At 47.4% G+C, this 22,871-nt stretch overlaps 1 protein-coding gene across 1 annotated transcript in view; it reads right to left on the reverse strand.

Moving 5' to 3' along the window:
- LOC115481001 (HHIP-like protein 1) overlaps window positions 1-13,081 on the reverse strand; it is a 104,658-nt gene extending 91,577 nt beyond the window's left edge. The window contains exons 1-2 of the mRNA XM_030219986.1: window positions 13,073-13,081; window positions 11,227-11,643 (exon numbers count right to left, since the gene is read on the reverse strand). Coding sequence (XP_030075846.1) covers window positions 11,227-11,643; window positions 13,073-13,081 — 426 coding nt within the window. The remainder of the gene's footprint in view (window positions 1-11,226; window positions 11,644-13,072) is intronic.
- Between the last annotated feature and the right edge of the window lie 9,790 nt (window positions 13,082-22,871).

The raw sequence follows: 22,871 nt of genomic DNA on the forward strand, positions 1-22,871 counted from the left end.
CTCGCTGCTTGCACCAGCACCACAGGCTTCCATCTGCCGTGTCCTGCCCTCGCTGACATCATTGCCTGTTTCTTGTCTGGCGGAACGTGGCAGATGGAAGCCTTCGGGGCTGGTGTAAGCGCCAAGAATGAATTGCTACAGGCACTGAGGACGGCTGTACTGACACCAGGGAGGGAAGGGGCTCAGAGACTGTAGATGCCAGGATGCTGTAGAGGAGAGGGGAGGGGGGGGGGGGCGAAGAGAGCAGTTTAGCGCTGCAGCAGAATGGGCCTGTGCCCACCCAGGCCCACCCGTAGCTATGCTACTAGTTTGATACAGCTACTGGACCTACAAGATTTAATTTAAAAAAATATATATATTATGACTTTTTTTTAAATATCTTTATTACGTCAGAGATGTAATGCCAAACAGCAACAAACAACTTATATATACATGACTTTTTAAGACAAGTTTTAGAGTGGGACTGAATGGTCTGGTGTGATTGTACTATTGTATCCAATTAATGGAGCTTTTAAAAAAAATTATTTTAATTTTAACTGTTGTAAACTGCTGTGATTGCTTTTGTGGATAATCGATATATCAAATTTAAATAAACTATAAATTATAAGCATGTGCTGACCGAGGTGTATTTCAGTACCTGCAACAGATTCAGGTAGTCAGGCAGCATCCCAAGGCAAATACAGACTAAAAATGGAGGGGCTTCTCAAACTCAAGGCAGAAGACAAGACTCTGCCTGTAAGAGGAAAGCCTATAAACTGCAGAAGGAGGTCCAAGGCACTTAGTCAGGAGCCACCAGCTTGTGGAGCATCACAACTTGTCAACTTTCACATCAAAGAAATGTGGGGTTGATATTCAGAAAGAATTAACAGGGTTGGATTCAGGGGCATAGCCAGACACCCAATTTTGGGTGGGCCTAAGCCCAAAGTGAGCGGACACAACAACTAGACCTCTGCCAGCATCTCTCCCTCCTCCAGGTGATTGTCTCTCAACTCCACTCCCCCAACCCCCTGGTACAATTTAAAGCCTTCATTTCTTTGCCAGCAGCGAGCAGCAATTAATACCCACTGTTCATGAGCCTTCCCTCTGACTTAGTCCCACCTATGAGGAAACAGGAAGTTACATCACAGGGATGACTCAGGGCCAGCGTGAACAGCGGGTATGAATTGCTGCTTGTTGCTGGCAAAGAACTGAAGACTTTAAAAGGTAGTGGGGGGCTGATTGAAAAGGATAGGTAAGAGGGAGATCCCTGCAGGACCCCACAGTTAAGAGACCAAAAGTTGGAAAGCTGGTTGTTTTACTTGACAGAATAGCTTTGATTTGAAAGGAATTCACCGAACTATTTGAACACAGTCCCTGTTATTCCTATCTGATCCAGGCGTTTGAGCAGCAATGTGTAGTCAACTGCATCGAACGCTGCCAATATATTGAATTGGAGAAGAATTACTTGGTCGCCTTTGCATAGGTGTTGCTTGGCATATATAGTTAGAACTAGCAGCAATGTTTCAGTACTATGTGACGATCTGATGTCAAATTGTGACCAGTGTAAAATAGAAATTTTTTCCAGATGTACAAAGAGATGTTTACTAATGTAGGTTTCTAATACTTTAGTACAAAGGGTATGCTTGCCACTGGATGGTAGTTTGCAGGCGATGTTATGTCTAGCCCATATCCCTTCAGTAATAGAGTGAGAACAATTTTGTCTGTATCAGGAGGAAGAGAACCAGTTTTTAACAGCTCATTAAGATTATCGCGTAACCAGTTTACTGCTTCCATAGGGATGGATTTGAGTAGGAGTTTTGGCCATTGATCCAGGGAGCAGTTGGCTCGGGAGCATTTCAACAGCATTGATCTTACATCCCCTCAACTGTTAATGGTTGAAAAGATTCCCAATTTTGGTCAGTTTTGAGTCTTTGGGTTGTAGGGTCTCCGGCGATTAAGGCTGAGCTACGGGTTGGACTATTTTCCTCTGTTGGTGTAGCTTTAGATAGCTTGGATCTAATTTGGAGGGTCTTATTGGTGAAATGATCAGCTAGGTCTTGGGTGGTGGGACATGTTTTCTGTGAATGTTCATCCTTATTAGTGGAAGCTAGTGTTTTAACTAAGGAGAAAAGATCATCTTGACCTATTATGCTGCTATAGTATTGGCATTTTGAGCCAGCTACTTTCTTTTTGTAGCATCGGAAGGCTGACTTCCATTTCGATTTATGAGTAGTATCTTCGTTCTTTCTTCATTGCTTTTCAAGGCACCAGCACTCCTTTTTTTGTTCCTCTGTAAACTCCGGTGAATTCCTGGATGTCTTGACCTTTTTAGTGGTAAATGGAAAACTTTTGTCTAGTATGGCTTTCACCTTGGTGTCCCAGTGGGATTTGATCAAACCATGTGTAGGAGATGCGGAAGTGAGGGAATCTGTTAGCTCAGACCAGAAAGTGGCCTCATTGATTTTACCTCTGGTGGAGATGAATTTGGATGACTTGAGTCTGGTTAAGCTGACATACAGATATCAATGGTGAAACCCAGTTAGAAGTGGTTAGACCATGGTACTAGCTTCCATTTGAATGAACTAATCAAGCTATTAGGATAGGAAGTTATGAAATCTAAACTATGGCCTTTTCATGAGTTGCACCCTCGGAGAATGTAGTTAGTTTGCAGTTCTTCAGGAATGATTTGAAGTTGTGGACATTGATGTGTGCATCATTTTCCAAGTGTAGGTTTAAGTCTCCCAGGAAAATAATTCTTGAAAATTGTGACATGGCAGAGGAAGTAATTTCTTCAAGTATAGGTTCTTCCTTGGACCAAGCTCTCGGAGGATGGTAAATGAGGAGTAGGGCAATTTGATTTGCCTCTTTTAAATCATTGCAGAATTTGCACAGCATGTATTCCAGTTCAGGGAATACACAAATCGGCAGATGGCCAGCCATCTCCTGAACCCAGCCAAATCAATATAATTGAAAGCCAATTTTGTCCGGCAGTGGCGTAGGAAGGGGTGGGGCGGTCTGCCCCGGGTGCACACCGCTGGGGGGTGTCGGCGCCACTGGTTACCTGCTCTCTCTGCCCCGGAACAGGAACCTGTTCTGGGGCAGAGACAGCAGGGAACCAACGGAGCAGACGCAGCTCCCAGTGACAACGTGCACTCGGAGGGTCGGAGCGCCAGTGGTAATAATGCACTCCGGGGGGGTGCGCGTGCTGAGGGGGGGGGTGCGCCGTGCTGCACCCGGGAGGGGGGTGCGCAGTGGCGACCCACCCCGGGTGTCAGCCGCCCTCGCTACGCCACTGTTGTCCGGTGCCAACTGCGTTCCATCGCAAAGCCGGCCAAACTTCAAGGGGGTGTTTCGGCAGGGTAGCGAAGGAGGGACGGGGGTGGGACAGGGCGTGGTTTCGAGATGGCTGGCTTCGCCTGATAATGAAAAAAAGATGGCCGGCTCTGACGAGCATTTTGCCGGCTTTACTTGGTCCATTTATTTTCAGGACCAAGTGTCAAAAAAGTGCCCCAATTGACCAGATGACCACCGGAGGGAATCAGGGATCACCTCCCCTTACTCCCCCAGTGGTCACCAACCCCCTCCCACCCAAAAAAAAAACCTTTTTGGCCAGTCTCTATGCCAGCCTGAAATGTCATACCCAGCTCCCTGACAGCAGTATGCAAGTCCCTGGAGCAGTTTTTACTGGGTGTAGTGCACTTCAGGCAGGTGGACCCAGGCCCATCCCCCCCTACCTGTTACATTTGTGGTGGTAAATGGGAGCCCTCCAACCACCCCCTCAAAACCCACTGTACCCACATCTAGGTGCCCCCCTTCACCCATAAGGGCTATGGTAATGGTGTAGAGTTGTGGGGAACGGGTTTTGGGGGGATTTGGGGGGCTCAGCACCCAAGGTAACGGAGCTATGCACCTGGGAGCTATTTAAAATTTTTTTTTTTAATTTTAGAAGTGCCCCCCTAGGGTGCCCGGTTGGTGTCCTGGCATGTCAGGGGGACCAGTGCTCTACAAATGCTGGTTCCTCCCATGACCAAATGCCTTGGATTTGGCCGGGTTTGAGATCGCCGGCATTAGTTTCCATTATGGGCGAAAACTGATGCCGGCCATCTCAAACCCGGCCATCTTTGACATTTGGCTGGCCCCAATCGTATTATCAAAACAAAAGATGTCCAGCCATCTTTTTTGATAATACGGTTCAGGACTGCTTTTTGCGGTGCTGGCCATCTAGATGGGCAGTGCCATTCGATTATGCCCCTCCACATCACTTATTGGTTACATTGTTTGGACACATGCAATTTATTAAGTCCTCATGAGTTCTTTATATTTGTAAGCAAGGTAGTCTTCCTGGTGTGGTATATTGTCTGCTGTGCACTGTGTTGTGGCCTGTGAATCTTTAATCCAAATATATGATAAAGTTTTTTTATTTAGATTTTTGCTCACACCTTTTTCAGTAGTAGCTCAAGGTGAGTTACATTCAGGTACACTGGCTATTTCTCTGTCACAGGAGGGCTCACAATCTAAGTTTGTACCTGAGGCAATGGAAGGTTAAGTGACTTGCCCAAGATCACAAGGAGCAGTGGTGGGATTTGAACTGGCCACCTCTGGAAACCACTAGGCCACTCCTCCACTGCCACTTATCTCTTATATTATCCTGTGTACATCACTTCTGACTCAGGCACCACCCCTCGTTATTTCCGAGGCTGTCATCCTCAAAATGATCACCACGCTTGTGTCCAATTATTGATTCTCAATGTACCACCATGTTCTTTCCATTCACATTAACGCTTAATCTTGACTGAGAGGCTTCTATGTACTCCTCCAAATTGAATGGTTACTGATTCACCATCATTTTTTTTAACCGGAGTACTTTATGGTAATGTGTTAGATAATAGGACTCTGGGGATTCATATTTATCCCCTTGTATGTGATAGAGATTAAATTTTAACTGCCAGATCCTCGACCAGTGGTGTGCTGGTAAATGTTTAACAACAGGCTCTCTCCCTGGTCCACCTCTGCGCCCCCACCTCGTCCACCTCTGTGTCCCTCCCCCCAAATTGCAGAGCTGGCTATAGCCGGGGAGTGAGTCTGGGGTGGGGGGGGGGGGGGGGGGGGCAATGCATTACTCCAGGAAAAAAAAATTAAATGATTCCAGGTTCCAATCTAATTCATGTTTAAAGTGGGATAAAATGCCATAAATAAGTAAATAAATATAAACTTTTAATGTTGAGCACCTGATTCTCAAAGTGGACATATTCCAAACACTATAATGAAAATAAAATGATTTTTTTCTACCTTTGTTGTCTGGTGACTTTGTTTTTCTGATCATGCTAGCCCAGTATTTGATTCTGCTGCTATCTGTCTTCTTAACTCAGTTTCCAGGGCTTCCCTTCCATTTATTTCTTTACTTTTCTTCTTCATTTCTTGCCCTACATCCATAAGTAAAAGCTGGGTCCTCCGCAGACTTGACTGTCCAGTGGATCCAGCTTCTGCCTATTTTCTCCATCCATGAGCAGTTTTTCTCCTCTCTTCCTTTTCCCTCATCTCATCTCCTTCCTCACTCTTCCCTCCCCTCCATCCATGTCCAGCATTTCTTCTCTCTCCCTTCCCTCTCCTCCATCCATGTCCAGCAACCCTCCTCTCCCCTGCCCTTTCCTCCCCTCCATCCATCCATGTCCAGCAACTCTCCTCTCCCCTGCCCTCCCCTCCATCCACCCATGTCCAGCAACCCTCCTCTCGCCCCTGCCTTCCCCTCAATCCACCCACCCATGTCCAGCAATCCTCCTCTCCCCCTGCCATCCCCTCCATCCACCCATGTCCAGCAACCCTCCTGTTCCCCCTGCCCTCCCCTCCTTCCACCCATGTCCAGCAACCCTCCTATCCCCTCCCCTCCATCCACCCATGTCTAGCAACTCTCCTCTCCACTGCCCTCCCCTCCATCCACCCTCCTCTCTCCCCTGCCCTCCTCTCCATTCACCCATGTCCAGCAACCCTCTTCTTCCCCCTGCCCTCCCCTCCATCCACCTGTTAACCATCTCCTTCCAGAATCCGCCCCCAGCAGCCCATGTCAACCATCTCCCATCTAGCCCCTCCCCTACTCAACACCAGACATTTCCTGCCTTCTTCCAGCCACCCCCCCAATTCCCGCTCCCATCCTCTCCTGTCTGCCCTCAGCTCCCCGATAGCCCTCGTTTCCTTCCTGCTGCTGCCCTGCCTTTAAATATTGTATTTTTCCTCGAGTTGCGGCGCCGGCATTGAAAGCAGCAGGCTCGACTCGAGCCTTCCCTCGCATGGTTCCGCCCTCTTCTGATGTATTTCCTGTTTCTGCGAGGGTGGAACCATGCGAGGGAAGGCTCGAGCCAAGCCTGCTGGTTTCAATGCCGGTGCTGCGACTCTCGGAAAAATACAATATTTAAAGGCAGGGCAGCAGCAGGAAGGAAACAAGGGCTATCGGGGAGCTGAGGGCAGACAGGAGAGGATGGGAGCGGGAATTGGGGGGGGTGGCTGGAAGAAGGCAGGAAATGTCTGGCGTTGAGTAGGGGAGGGGCTAGATGGGAGATGGTTGACATGGGCTGCTGGGGGCGGATTCTGGAAGGAGATGGTTAACAGGTGGATGGAGGGGAGGGCAGGGGGAAGAAGAGGGTTGCTGGACATGGGTGAATGGAGAGGAGGGCAGGGGAGAGAGGAGGGTGGATGGAGGGGAGGGCAGGGGAGAGGAGAGTTGCGGCAGGAAGGAAACGAGGGCTATCGGAGAGCTGACGGCAGACAGGAAATGATGGATGACCTGTGGAGCGGGGGAGCCTGCAGCTCACGGGGTGGGGGGAGGGGAGGCAAGACGGCTCGCACTCAGTAAACAACCGGCTCGCAAGATGCCAATAAATTTAACAACCAGCTCTTGCGAGCCGGTTCCAGCACACCACTGCCCTCGACCATTCTTCTAACGTTCAGAGATCCCTTCTCATCATTTTTACTCCCTCCAGGGTATCCACTCTATTGGCTATTTTCGTGTCATCTGCAAAAAGGCACACCTTTCCTTCCAACCCTTCAGCAATATCTCCCACAAATATATTAAACAGAATAGGCCCCAGCACCGACCCCTGAGGAACTCCACTGCTCACCTTCATTTCCTCCGAGCTGATTCCATTTACCACCACCCTCTGCCACCTGTCGGTCAACCAGATTCTTATCCAGTTCACCACTTTCGGTCCTAAGTTCAACCCTTTCAGCTTATTCACGAGTCTTCTGTGGGGGACCGTATCAAAGGCTTTGCTGAAGTCCAAGTAGATTACATCTAGCGCACGTCCCTCATCCAGTTCTTTGGTCACCCAGTCAAAAAAGTCAATAAGATTCATTTGGCAACCAGCATTTGAGCATGGGTGACTCGGGCCTGCACAGAATGGTGGGATGGCTCTGGCCACCTTGTTGGGCAGACTGGATGGACCATGTTGGTCTTTAGCTGCCGTCATTTACTGTGTGTTTCTTTGTATCTAAAGAAATGCTGACTACCGCCAGCTGAAAACTGCCCTCTTAGAGGTAATTATTTAGCAGGAGTTAAGTGGGCAGAAGTGGCTCCTATGTGATTAACTCCTGCTGACCAACTCCACAGATGATATTCAACGTCACATAACCAAACAGTGCCACTAAATATCATGTGTGACCACTTGAGTGCTATGCAGTTATCCCCTTATTCTATAAACGTGTGTACACAATTTTACATTTAGTGTTCAAAGCTGTGCACGCAGGTTCTAGAATAAGGCCAGTTACGTACGTCACTTCATTTTGGGGCCCTTTTACAAAGTGGCAGTAAACCCAACACGAGCTTACTGCTCGCTAAAAGGGAAGTAGCTAAAAGGGAAGTACTGCCAGGCTACTGCAACAGCCCGGAGGTAGTTCCCACCCTCAGTGCGTCCATTTCTGGAGTAATCACTACCCAGTTACCACCTGAGTAGCACGGGAGCCATCAATGGGTGGTGGTAAGTGCTCCCACCCAAAATGGGCACCCAGCAAGTACTTCACTTGCCGCAAGCCCATTTCTATTAAAAAAAACCATGCCTTTTAACCGCTGTGGTAAAAGTGGGACTCACCGCACATCAAAGTGCTATAGCATTGGTCTGAAGCCAGTGGCGATCCTAGGTCGGTTGCCACCCAGGGCGGATCGCCGCTGTGCACCCCCCCTAGGTGCAGCGGCATTCGTCCCCCCAGGGTGCAGCACAACCCCCCCCCCCCCCGGCGCAATGACACCCCCTCCCCAGTGCATCAAGCCCCCCCCCCCCCAGGTGCATTCTTGGCAGCTGGAGGGTGCAGAGAGCAGCTGCGCGCCTGTCGGCTCCACTGGCTCCCTGCTCCCTCTGCTCTGGAACAGGAAGTAACCTGTTCCGGGGTAGAGGGAGCAGGGAACACTTTGTTACACACTTTCTTAGATTTCCAATCACTTCACGCTGCTATGGATGCTTTTTTTTGTTTCTCAGCTTGATTACTGCAACTCTGTCTATGCTGGTCTTCATTACAAATTAAACGACTACAAAATTGCACAGTACGTCTCCTCTGTAAAGTCCATAAATATGATGTTTCTCCACTGTTCCTTCACCTTCATTGGCTCTCGATTAAGTACAGAATTCTGTTTAAGTTTCTTATGCTGAAAACACTTAGACTCATTTCTATAGCACTACTGTTCCTAGAGAGTTTGCAATCTAAAAGTTTTTTTTCCTGGGGCAATGGAGGGTTAAGTAACTTGCTCAAGGTCACAAAGAGCTGCAGTGGGAATTAAACCCAGCCTGCCAGGATCAAAGCCTGCGTCACTAACCATTAGACCACTCCTCCACTCCACCCAGCCATTGAGCATGTAAATCTTTAGAATACTAGCATATACACATGTATGTGTGCACATAGTTATAAATACGCCATCATGCCACCTAAATGCTATTCTATAAATATGCAATGATCTTGCATAGAACATATTTGCAAGGGGGGTTACACACAAGGGTAGAGCGTGGGCATGGACGGAGCATGGGAGGAGCTTATGGAATACTGTATGTCACACTGGTCCCTGCCACATTTAGGTGCCTGAACTATACGCCAGAGGCATAGCCAGACCTCAATTTGGGAGGGGGCATGAGCTAAAAGTAGGGGGGCTCATTTTACCCTTCCTCTCCGCTGCTCTTGACCCCCGCCTTAATCCCACATGTCTGGGCTGGCGGGGATCCCCAAGCCCTGCCAGTTTTCCTGCAGTGATATTCACCGCTGCACTGCCTGCCCGCCCCGGCACACATGTTCGTTTTTAGTGAAATTGAGCATGCACGAAGCTTGTGTTCAATTTCACTAAAAATGAGCATGCGCACGGGTGAGGCGGAAAGTAGGGCAGGCAGCGTGGTGGCAAACATTGCCACAGGAAAGCTTCTGCTGCCAGGGCTTGGGGATCCCCGCCAGCCAACCCAGCAGACCTTGGGGTGCCCTGAACCCAAATTGGGGGGCCAGGCCCCCAAGGCCCCCGTAGCTATTCCATTGCTTTATGCTAGATCTATGGCTGGTGGGAATGACCACCCTCTTGTGTATTACCTTTGACTGTATGGGACTGCTTGGTTTCCCTTTTTTTGTTTTGTTTTTTTTTGGTGTAAGTGTTAGGCCAATACTGTATTCTAAGTTCCTTTATAGAATAGGGACTCAATATTCAGCCGGCAGCAGGCATCACTTGTTTTCCATCACTGGTGTTAAGCCCGGATATTAAATGCTGGCCAATTTCCAGCGACTGGCATTGAATATCCGGTTTTTATTAGCTGCTAAAAAGTTAACCGATTAAGACGATATTCAGCGCTAAGCAGTTAACTTTTTAGTAGTTAAAGACAGGGGCGTATCTGCGTGGGGCCACAGGGGCCTGGGCCCCCGCAGATTTCGCCCTGGCCCCCCTCCCCCGCTGCTTACTTTTGCTGGCGCCGAGGTCCGACCCGCAATCTCCGTTTTTCGTCTTCCTCCGTGGCCATGCTTCCAGGAAGTAACGCTGCAGTGCTGATTCGTTGAATCCAGTTCGGCGTCTGACGTCAGACGTCGAACTGGATTCAACGAATCAGCACTGCAGCGTTACTTCCTGGAAGCATGGCCACGGAGGAAGACGAAAAACGGAGATTGCGGGTCGGACCTCGGCGCCAGCAAAAGTAAGCAGCGGGGGAGGGTTGACGGCGGGGAGGGGGTGGAGAGAGGCGGCGGCGGGGGTGGGGGGGGGGAGGGAGGCAAAAATGTGCCCCCCCTCTCTGGCTGTGGCCCCCCCTACCGCCGGATTCCAGATACGCCCCTGGTTAAAGATATTTATGCGGCCTATTTTAACTGCTGAACATGACCGGTTAAGTGTGGAATATTCTCACTTAACCAGCTATGTCGCACACTATAACTGATTAGCAGCTAGCTGCTAACCACGGATATTTAGGGGTCCTTTTACTAAGGTGCGCCGAAAAGTGGCCTGCACTGGGGTAGACACGTGTATTGGACGCGTGCAGGTCCATTTTTCAGCACACCTGCAAAAAAGGCCTTTTTTTTTTTTTTGGTCGAAAATGGACACGAGTCAAAATAAAAATTGCTGCGTGTCCATTTTGGGCCTGAAACCTTACTGCCACCCACTGACCTAGCGGTAAAGTCTCATACGTTAACCGGGCAGTAATGGTCTATGCATACAATGCTGATTGCTGCCCAGCTACTGCTGCACGTCGGAAAATTTCCAGCGCGCTTAGCAGACGCACGCAAAAAATGAAATTACCACCTGGGCCACGCGGTAGCTGAGCGGTAGTTCAAAATTGACACATGTAGGATGCTCGTAGGTGCCTACGTGTCTTAGTAAAAGGGCCCCTAAGTTGGAGATAACCAGTTATCTGCGGTTAGGTACTGGTATGCTATTTAACCGGCCAGCGGCCATGTCTGGTCAGTTTCATAGCTTTGAATGTCAAGGGGTAGGTTACTGTCGCCCACCCTCAGAACACCTAAATGGAGATGCCCAGTTAGTGCAGTTGAACAGAAGTGCAATTTAAAATGTCTAGAGTAGACATTTCAAATTGTTTCCTGGTGGTCCTGCTGAAAATGTATCTCTATCTGTACACGCAAACTTTGTACACAGCTAACAGCAGATATAAAGTTAGCGTAACAAACCAGGCACAGGGACTGCGAAATGCAATGCCCACGTGTTGTTTGCTAGGACTGTCTGTCCCTTTGTGGCAGAAATGAAAAACGGTGAAAGCCCACAGGATACTTGCTGTTGCAGCAGTGGATTACCTGGCAGAGGATGTCCTGGATGTATTTTCCACAGCTCAGGATTCCTGAGTGATCCAGGAAGTCCATGATGTAGCCAAACCTGTTGGCAATGAGGGCATCCTGGTGCGAATCGCAGCAGCCAAAGCTCGAGTATGCAGAGCAGAAGACCAGAGGCTGGAGGGGCTGGAAAGGGGGTTTGTAGTCCAGGCACTGGGGGTGAGCGCTCCCCTGCCAAACGCTTACAGTAAGCAGATACAGGAGAGGTGCAGTCAGCGTACTACACCGCATGGCTGGCAAGGAGCTGGGGGGCTTCTTGCCAGCACACAATTTCTTCGCCTCTCTCTCTCTAGGACACGTCTCTTTGTGGATAATATGATCCACATTTAGAGTGGCTGTGATTTCATCCTCCCTCCCTCCTTCCTTCCTTCCTCTGTCTGTCTGTGGGTAAATGACTCAGTTGTTGAATAAAAAGGGTTGGGGGGGGGGGGGGCGTGCAGGGAGTGTATCCAAGTGGCTGAGAACTGGAGCGTCCTTGACCTGAGCTGGACTCTGAAACTAGGCAACTTCCTGTTCCCATTCTTCTGAGAAATCACTCTTCCCTCCTAACTGCTAACACTAAATAGTATAAGCTCATGCAGGCAGGGACTCTGCTATCACGTTTCATATTCTACAGCATGGTAACATAGCAAATGACAGCAGATAAACACAAAGGTGGCCCATCCTGTCTACCATTTGGTATAAGTGCATATAAATGTTCCAAATGCACCCCATCACTATTTCCCCCCTTGCCCATCTTCTACCCGACCTCTCTGTCCCAAGCATGTTCAAAATCCGGCACAATACCAGTCTCTCTAAGTATTCTTAGAGCCCTAAGGCAGTCTTCCTGCTGCTGTTTAGGGGTGTAACTGCTACTCTGGCATGTCTCCTTAAATAACAAGGATAGCTGTAATTTATACTACCACTGAGAAGGTTATATGATTAACTCCTGCAGTGCCACATTCTCCTTTGTGACCTGTCGCCTTTGAGGGTCCACAGATATTGTCAGAACCTCAGAGAGGTACATGGGGAAGAGAGTAGTAGGGCTTTAGAGGTCAACACTGCGAACTGCAGCCTGCTCAGCCCATTCCCAATTCCAAAATGGCAGCCGTAACCTCCCACGGCAGTCTCGTGAGGCTGCTGCGGGAAGTAGTGGCCATCATTTTTTCAGCTTGGAGGAAGGGGGCAGGAGCAATTCAGGATGCTCCTGCTCTGAAGACATCATGTGGAGGGGGAGGGAAGAGTGGTGGGTGGCCTGAGGGGGCATGCTTTCTGTTAGGGTGAGTGGGGGAAGACTGGACAGCAGTGGCAGGGGCAGGGCTACAGTTTTGGGTTTTGGATTGGTTTCGCTGCTGAATCTGAAACCAAAATTCGGTCAGCCTCTACTCTTTGCCTTAGTTTAAGGCGTTACCTGCCGCTCCATGCAGGTTATACCCTTTTATGCCTTAGTTACAGTTGTACCTGTGACTCCATGCAGGTTACACCTTTCTAGACTTGTTTAAAGTGTGAAATTCTTTGATTCCCTGTATAGGAATCCTCTGCATTTATCCCAAGCTTGTTTTATAAATAAATACACATTTTATTTCTTCTTAGGAATCATCATTATGTGCTCGTGGTTTGTATCAGTAAAGGAACGTGTTAAAATTTAAGAGGTGGGACTCAAAGCTGTGTGGTCTCTATACAGCAGTGTGTGATGAAGGGACCTCCTCCTAAGTTACTCCTGTGACTGTGATTGAGATTAAACAGGAAGTAAGTCAGCAACAGGCTCCCCCTCTCTCCTACTGCCCCTAGGGTTGCCAGCTTTTTGCCAAAGAAAAACCCAACACCTCACTTGCTCCATGCTTCTTCCATGCCCCTCCCTTGTTCTGCCCTCATGCCATTCCCCAAGTCATTTCCCACGCCTACTGTTGTACCCTTCTCCTGCTCTCTACAACCAACTGTCCACACTAGGGTTGGCATCTCAAAAGGAAAAACTGCCACATGTACATATGTTCTATTATTATTTCACAAACTTTACATAACAGAGAGTTCCAGTAACCACACTCTGCAAAAAAACCAAACATATTCCAGACTTATATATTGTAGAAAATCTGTCATAATAAAGCAGCACTAATGTCCAGTACAGGGCAGAGGAATAGGCTAATGGTTAGAGTAGCTGACTGGGAATCAGAGGGCCCCGATTCATAATCCCACCATAGCCCTTTCTGGCATTAGGCAAGCCACTTAACCCTCCATTGCCTTTGAATGGCTAAGGGTGGCACTTGCAACCTGACCCCATTCAGGGTCTGCCATCAACCATCACACTTGCAGTGGCCCCATAAGCTTAACACAAGACTATCTCTACTTCAGGAAGCAGGTGAAAGCTTGGCTGTTCAACCAGGCCTTTAATGGAAGAAGTAACTAACTTGTTAGTCTCACTCACTCACACAAGGAGTGACAGGGGCTGCACATATTGCAGCAGAACGTTTATTCTTTTATTTTTTATTTTATTTGTAGCATTTGTATCCCACATTTTCCCACTAATTTGCAGGCTCAATGTGGCTTACATTTGCCATAGTGGCGGTTGCCATTTCTGGTTAACAGAATTACAAATGGTATTGCATTAAGGTGCGTACATATATGGTACAGAATAATACATTAAGGTATTGCATATAGGTTCCTGAGTGATAAGATTAGATTGCAACATATGTTAGGTCATCAATTATAGAGAGATCGTTTTCGATACAAGGATTAAAGTGGTATTGCATTAAGGTGCGTACATACATGATAAAGAAGAATACATTATGGTATTACATAAAAGTTCCTACGTAATAGATTGGATTTATCCACTCCTACCCTAGCTGAGATAATATTAAACCATCTCTGACCTCATGTGCTACTTTTTTGAGTAATAGAAAACTACTCCGCACGGAGAAAAAAACTATTACTCCCAAACCCCTGGTATTATTAATTATAAACAAGCTACTGACCAGATCCACTCCAGGTGAACCAAAAATTCTTTTAAAGGCATACAAAAAGTTCTAATAATGAATCAATCTCCAGGTCACTGTGCACAGTGTTCATAACAATGAGTCACTTCTCTGAATGTAGAAAAAAACCTCCGTTGGTACTTTTAAACTCCAACCAGACATAGTAGTTACTCCAATCGCTGAAGCACAGATATAAACTTCTTGTATGCCTTAAAAAGAATTTTTGGTTCCCTGGGAGTGGATCCAGTCAGTAGTTTGTTTATAATTAACACACTACTACCTGTTGCCTGGGGCTTCTCTCTAAGGAGGTTTAAAGACAGGAGCCAGCATGACGTCAAAAAGCTGAAGCGAGCCCTACTGCGCAGCCGACATATTGGCCAGAACAAAACAATTGCTATCGCTATTGAAAACAATAGCAAACTTGTGAGGTTTTATTAAACCTAGGTTTTGCAATCCATCTGTTAGGAGGGAATGGGGGAGAAGCATGTAATGGGAGTTGGGGGAGGGAGGTTTCAGGAGTTTTTGAGGGGTCTGTGAAGAGGGAGAGAGTTGTATTCAAAATATATTTGTCTGTGCTCCAGAGCCTGTTTTGTTATTTGCAATGCTGTATTGTGGATTGCTCTGCTGCTCTATATGCCTATTTGTTCTTATGATGACAATAAAGATATTTCTATACAAAAAGAAAAAATACAGGCAAATAGTTGATTGGCCACTGTTGGAAGGACGGTTGCCAGATGGGCGGTTTTCCGCAACCCACCGTGGCGGGTTGCGGTTTTTTGGGCTCGTTTTCTTTTTTTCTGTGCGGGTTTTGGGGCGGTTTTTCGGCCGGCGGGGGTGGGGCTAATGGCGACAGAGGCGGGGTTTGTGACATTTTGGGCGGGGTTTGCTGATGTATTGGGCGGGGCTATGGCAGTGGGGGCGGGGCTGAAGACAGAAGGCGGGGTGATGACAGAAGGGGCAGGGTTGATGACAGCAGGGGTGGGGTGTGTGCGGTTTTTGGGCGGGTTTTGTGTGGGAATTTTTTTTTTAAATTTGGCAACCCTGGTTGGAAGCAGGACACTGGGCTAGATGGACCATTGGTCTGACACAGTATAGCTATTTTTATGTTCTTATGTACTCCTAGTTGTTAAACATGTGGGGCAGGGCCTGACACCAGTAGAGCCGGCTCTGCCCCACTCCCTCCTCTCTCTTGGCCTATGAAACAATACAAGAAATAGATTACTATATACAGAAGAGAAAGAGCAAAGCAGGGCCGCCGAGAGACTGGACCAGGCCCGGGACAAGGCTGCCCCCGGGGCCCCCCCCTCCACCTGCCACCGGGCCGTCTCTCCACCCCCGGGCCCTCTGCACTGACCTTAAGCGCCTCACCTTCGAAAGCGCAGCAAGCAGCAGAGACCACTCCTTCCTTCTGTGGCCTGCCCTCGTGGAAGTTACGTCAGGTGAGGGCGGGACACGGAAGGAAGGAGTGGTCTGCCATTGCTTGCTGCGCTTTCGGTGAGGCGCTTAAATTCAATGCCAGGGAGCGACGGAGGGCGGGCGGGCCAGACTGCAGTGGCGGCGCCAGGCCCCCCCCTGGAGGCCCGGGGAATTTTGTCCCCCCATCCCCCCCTCTCGGCAGCCCTGGAGCAAAGACCATTTTTGTGTTCTGGTGCTGGTCAGCGGGACTGATCCCAAGGTGGGTGATTGTGACAACCCCCCTCCCATCACCTGGTATCTCTCCGTCCCGTCCCCCACAGGTGATTTGGGAGGAGGCCACTTAACTGAGTTTCAACTGGTACCTTACTTATTAACTCCTGAAGCTCCCCTAGTGAAATGAGCTTTGCTTCTCAGAGGGTTTAGAATAGAGGACTTGTTTATTAGGAAAGGAATGGAAAACAAAAATGAGAATATTATAATGCCTTTATATTGCTCCATGGTGCAACCGCTCCTCGAAAACTGTGTGCAATTCTGTTCAATGCATCTCAAAAAAGATATAGTGCAATCAATCAATCAATCAATCAATCAATAAATAAACATAGGAGCCAACTTTTCAAAATGATTGGGGGTGACAAATTTATTATTATTATTTTTTTACAGGTGGTGCATTCCCCCTCCCCCTCCACCTTCCTCCGAATTCCAGGCCCCCCTCAATCCTTCCAAGTGCCAGGCCCTCCCCCTCACTCCGAGTGCCAGTCCCAACCTGACCTCTTCTCCCACAACAGTCTTCCGCCGGTCCGCCCTCGCCTTCCTGCATGCCACCCAGAATTTTAAAAGTCATCTTACCTTGGGTGCCAGCGGAAGCATTGAAAGGTTAGCAGGCTCGGCGCTTCAGCTTTCCCTTCTCTCTCAGCTCTGGTCCCGCCCTTGTGGAAACAGGAAATGAGGGTGGGACCAGAGCTGAGACAGAAGGGAAGGCTGAAGCACCGAGCCTGCTCACCTTTCAATGCTGCCGCCAGGACCCCAGGTAAGATGACTTAAAATTCTGGGCGGCACGTAGGAAGGCGAGGGCGGACCGGCGGAGGACTGTTGAGGTTGAAGAGAGCAGGCACCGGGCAGGTCGGGCTGGCTGGGAAGGTAACTTCCGGTTCCGACTTTCGGCAGGTGAAAATATTGGGGGTGCTTGAGCACACACAACACCCACGGAGTCGGTGCCTATGTAAATAAAGTGAAATGAGAAAAGGTACAGAAAAGGACGACGAAAATGATAAAGGAGATGGGACGCCTTCCGTATGAGCGAAGGCTAAAGCGGCTAGAGCTCTTCAGTTTGGAGAAGAGATGGCTGAGGGGAGATATGATAGAGGTCTGTAAAATACTAAGTGGAGTGGAATGGGTAGAGGTGAATCGCTTATTCACTCTTTCCAAAAATACTAGGACTAGGGGGCACTCAATGAAGCTACTAAGTAGTAAATTTAAAACAAATTGGAGAAAATATTTCTTCAATAAGGGGGTCTTTTACTAAGGTGCACTAGTGTTTTTAGCGCGCGCTAAATGCTAGAGACACCAGTGTATTTCTGTGGGCATCTCTAGCATTTAGCACATGCTAAAAATGCTAGTGCGCCTTAGTAAAAGACCCCCTCAATGTGTAATTAAACTCTGGAATTTGTTGCCAGAGAATGTGATAAAAGCAGTTAGTTTAGCAGGGTTTAAAAAAGGTTTAGATAATTTCCCAAAAGAAAAGTCTATAAGCCATTATTAAGATGGACTTGGGAAAATCCACTACTTATTTGTAGGATAAACAGCATAAATTCTGTTTTATTGTTTTCGGATCTTGCCAGGTACTTGTGACCTGGATTGGCCACTGTTGGAAACAAGATACTGGGCTTGACGGATGTTCGGTCTGGCCCAGTATGGCAACGCTTATGTTCTTCTGAAAGTCATATGTCTTGGCAGTGAACAGCAGTACCTCACATTTATGTCCAAAAGGGATTTGTCTTCTATCACTAAAGGCATCCATGCAAAAATGAGTTTTGAGGCTAATTTTAAAAGTTTTAAAAGATGACTCTGCACAGATCACGTTGTCATTGATGGTTTGTAAGATTTTCAGTTGGCCTGTACAGTTCTCCAGTTTTCCCTTCTTGTGGATGTTTTCTCTCTTTTTTGATGTATAAATTTTCCCCTTCCCCTTTTTGCTTTGGTTTATCTCAGTTTAATAATTTCTTATTATGCAGCAAGGCCCATAGGAATAAAATAGGCCCTGCTGCAGATAACGCAAGATAATCTTTAGTAAAAGACCCCCTCAGTGAATACTATAGCCTGTAACTCAAGCATTTGGATATCTAATATATAAAAATGTAAAAGAATACACATTTTCCCTCCACCCTTCTCAGTCTTTGAAATCCTGTAGGGCAGGAGCAGAGAATGGAAATGAAGTTGTATCTGTTTTACCTCAGCTGGGATGCTACTCCCTTCAGAGCCACCTCCACTCTGAAAACAAGTTCTCCTGCTATTTAAACACTGCAGTCAGTGTACACTTCTGACTATGGCATTTAAATTTATACTGAGATATTCAGTATTGGGTCATTTTGAATATCACACTGAAGATCTAGGTATACGGCGGCTGCCGGAAGTTATCAGAATACTGCCACTGCTACTCTTTGCTGAACATCAGTGGTACCCATATAACTTCCAACTCTGCCCCAGACATCCCCGACACTATCCGGAGAGCGCCAGGGCAGTCAGTAAATATTTTCAGCGGCATTATCTGGATAATCCTTCTGAAAATCAGGGGCTGGCCTAGTGAGCAGCACTTACCTGGAAGCCACTCCTACCCAATAAATATTGTTGAATATTGACCCCAGTATTTCTCATTGTTCTGACCAGTGTTGCCAGGTGGGCGGTTTTACCGCCCAATTGGGCGGTTTTCCGCAACCCGCCGCAGGAAATTTTTGCCCACGGCGGGTTGCAGTTTTTTGGGCTGCTTTTTGGTCTTTTGGGCGGCTTTTTGGGCGTTTTTTTCAGCCGCGGGGGCGGGGTTAGTGACATTTTGGGCGGGGCCGATGATGGGGAGGCGGGGCTGATGATGGGGAGGCGGGGCCGATGACAGGGGAGGCGGGGCTGATGACGGCGGGGGCGGGGGTGTCAGGGGCGGGGTTTGAGTTTGGGCGGGTTTTGGGCTGGATTTAGGCTGGTTTGGGTGGGAAAAAAATTTTCCACCTGGCAACCCTGGTTCTGACTCTCATTTGCAAGGAGGCAGATGATAGGATTTATAATAAGACTATAAATCCCTGTAATCCTGTAGTTCCCTGTAATAGGCTCTTTCAGAGCACATGTCCAGTGGTGAAGGCGGTTAGCTTAGCAGAGTTTAAAAAGGGGTTGGACGTTTTCCTAAAGGACAAGTCCATAAACCGCTACTAAATGGACTTGGAAAACTCCAAAATTCCAGGAATAACATGTATAGAATGTTTGTACGTTTGGGAAGTTTGCCAGGTGCCCTTGGCCTGGATTGGCCGCTGTCGTGGACAGGATGCTGGGCTCGATGGACCCTTGGTCTTTTCCCAGTATGGCATTACTTATGACTTGGCTTGTTCTTCAAGCTTTCTGGGTTGTTGAATTTCTCCTGGCTTCTCTCTTGTATGGAGAGGGAGCTGGTTAAGAACAGACTCTCAGTTTGTAAGGTAACAACTCTTGTCCAGCACATCTGAACTGTAAGTTATTTTTCCTTGTTTACTTACCACATTAAAGACAATTTTGGTTCAAGAATTCAGAGTTTTCTCATAGTGATATTCTATACTCTGGTTTAAACTGCATGTCAATTATCCAGTTAGAGGGCGGAACACTCAGTTTCCAGACATATTCTTGTTTGTTGCCAAGAGTATACATATTTCCCTGCAGTTCTTCATCCTTGCTTCAGGCAGGGCCACATAGTGGGCCATAGTATCCTGGCAATGTATTTATGGGCCTGAAACTCTGGAAACTGCTTTGGGCCCACATTCTGAACCCTGAGCTTTTGGCAGTGGTTGATTCATGTCATGTCAAGAGCAATGCAGCCATGGGGTGATGTGGGGCTCTCTGCAGCTCTTGTGCTGGGTGATTCCCGCCAGGTCAGGACCGGTGTGGCTGATGGGTACGGAGTAAGATGTGACACACAAATTGAGAAGAGGGTCTGCCTAGTGGTTGGCTTTAGTGGCTCATTTGTTACACTCTGGTTGTCTAAAACTCCCTGCTTTCATCCTCCAACGGTGACCCTCAGGGACCCAGAGCTGTCAGTCCTTCATCATGAGAGGAGAAATTGCAGATCTATCTTTCTCTCTCTCTCTCTCCATTTCATCTCATTCTCCCTCCCCAATCTTCTCTTTGCAGCCACTCATTTCTATGGTAAAATGAGACATGATCACACTCTTTTTCCTCTTACATCCATCATGTGTAGGTTGCCTGGTGTCTAGATATCCTCCGCTCTATCATCCTGCCCCTTCAGTCTTCATATCATAAGTCTCTGTGTTAGATCATTTTTGCCCTGTAACTAATACAGTATGAAAAGCTGAGGAGACAGCAGCACCCTGAGATACCCAAATAATGAATACATCAGAAACAGCTCAGGAAAGGATGCACTCTGAGACACCAAAGAACCAATACAGCAGGAACAGCTAAAGACTGACTCAGGAAAGGATGAAATCAAACACCCGAATAACGAATACAGCAGAAATTGCTAAAGAAAGATCTCAGGAGAAGAGACAGCAGTACCTTGAGACAACCATAATATGAATACATAGGGTTACCATATGTCTGGTTTTACCCAGAGATGTCCTCTTTTTGAGGACACTGTGGGACGTCCGATTCCAGCCTTCCCATTTGTCCGAGTTTGCGGACAAACAGGCAGGCTGGAATTGGACGTCCCACAGTATCCTCAAAAAGTGGACAAATAAGTCTCCTGCAGTCCTGTGTCTTGCAGCTTGCCACCAGTGCCGATTCACAATGGCTGCCGAAACTTCAAGTGGCGGCCTCGTGAAGTTACCGCTTGAAGTGTGAAGCGGCGCCTGCAGCGAGTGGGCAGTGGCATTGCTGGGCAGGAAAGAGTGGGCTCCTTTTCTGCCCCGAAGAGGCCACTAGACCACCAAGAGACGATAAGGTAAGGTAGGGGATGTGGAATGTGGGTAGAGAGTAGGGGGGGGGGGTGAGGGAGCAGTAAAAAAAAAAGTGGATGGAGGGAGGCTGGATAAAGATTTGGGGGGGGGGGGAAATATATAGAAGGGGATGGCTTTCTTTTGGAGGGGGTCAAGTCAAGGTGATTGTGTGGCATTGGGGTGGGGAGTGGGTGTGACAGTACATATTTTTCAGAGCATGGGCGAGGCACACATTTAAGTGCAAGTAGGCGCCTACTTTTCTTCATAGAATAGGTGCCTATCTATACATAGGAGACCAAATAGTGGGAAATGGACTCTTCTTTAGATGCTGTTGCATGAACAACTCGACACAGCACCATGTTTCGGCTCAAAGTGCTTCCCTCAGGAGTCTTGCAGTTGTTTGTCCAGAAGGTAGAACTAAACAGCTACAAATAATGATGTCTGAGGGTCTTTAAAAAGACTGTGTGCAAAATCCAAGAGATCATGAAGAAAAGGAAAAAGAATGCCCCTGCAGGTTTTCTACGTGAAGTGGTTGGCATAGACTGCAGAGCAGCGCTTTTTCCTTTTCTTTGTGATCTCTTTAGAGATTTGTTGGAAAGTAACTTGGATTTTGTCCACGGTGCCCTGTCGAGTCTTATGTAACAGCATCTACAGAAGAGTCTTTTATATACCAAAGGAACAGTTTTATGTGCAATAGAAGTACTGTTTCATTTTTAAGTCCCATTGGGGCCCTTTCACTAAGCCGCGGCAAAACGTGTTCTGCAGCAGTGCGACCTTACCACCACCTATTGACTTAGCGGTAAGGTCTCACGCGCTACCCGGGTAGTAGGCATGCAGCGCGCGCACACTGCCGTTTACCGCCAGGTAAGCGCCATGTGGTAGAAAATAGAAAATATTTTCTACCTCATGTTTTCAACACACGCCAAATTCAGAATTGCCACCTGGGGCACGCAGTAGCCAGGCAGTAATGCTGATTTGGCGTGCGCTGGACACACGTAGGGCCTGACACGCCTTTATAAAAGGGACCCATTGTTTGCTGAGCCTTCTTCCATTTCCCGATATTTGGTCTCTTGTTGACTTTCTTGTGGGATCTTGTGTTCAGCCACACTGTTACAGAATTATCCCCATATTGGCCAATCAGAACACTGACATTTTTTCATACATTACTGCCACATGATCCTGATAGGCTGGTGGAATCATAACCTCCAAAACTGAGCATTACCAACCCTTTATGACTCCATGAATTAATTTAAAAAAACAACATGCTCTTCAATTTTCCCAGCCTGAAAAAAACAGAAACAACAGTTTTTAATAGAAAAACTTTATTTTTTAAATATAGGCTATTAAAAGTATATAAAAGTCACACTGAGTAAAAACAATTTACATTATAGTTGAATGCAAAATTGCTTCTTTGTGTCAGTAATGTAAAGTTAAAAGGCAATAGTTGTTTACAGCCAAATCAAGAAAGAAAAAACCTTTCAAAATTATATAAAATACAAAATTAAAGACACATGGTAAGTGGAAATATGCACCCTGTAATAACCCTCTTATTTTCAATTTTTTTTATGAAGGTTCTCAGATCAAGGTTCAGTATGGATACACAACAATAACGCTACAAATTCTGATTGGAGGAGTCCCATGTGACATTATACACACACACATACCATCCACAAATCAAAGATGGCCGCCTCCAAGTAAAATAAAGCATAGTGTCAAGAGGCTGCTGCAATAGCTCTACCCTTGGAACAGGATCTGGAGGCAAATGCTCTGAACCAACTGGAACATGAGGATTCAATCAGTGCAAGCTGAGGAACGATTTATGGTGCGGGGGGGGGGGGATGTCTGAGGATTATCTACTAGATCTGGTGGGTTTGACAGTTATTTGTTAATGGACAGGTAAACTGGTGGCAGGATAAAGGTTGCCTCTGAATCAAAGGTCTGAACTTTGCTGTGATTAGTAGTTATGGTATATTATAGGCAAAAAAATGATTTACATCCTTTTCTTGTTTTGGTCTGGTCTGGTCTAGCAATGTGGTATACTCAGTGGAATTGAGGATTAGGAAACATGGACAGATTCTAATCCCAGCTCTGCCTCTGACAAAGTGACTAATTTGACCAGTTT

Source organism: Microcaecilia unicolor, chromosome 11 (genome assembly GCF_901765095.1).
Source record: "Microcaecilia unicolor chromosome 11, aMicUni1.1, whole genome shotgun sequence".
Taxonomy (NCBI): Eukaryota; Metazoa; Chordata; class Amphibia; order Gymnophiona; family Siphonopidae; genus Microcaecilia; species Microcaecilia unicolor.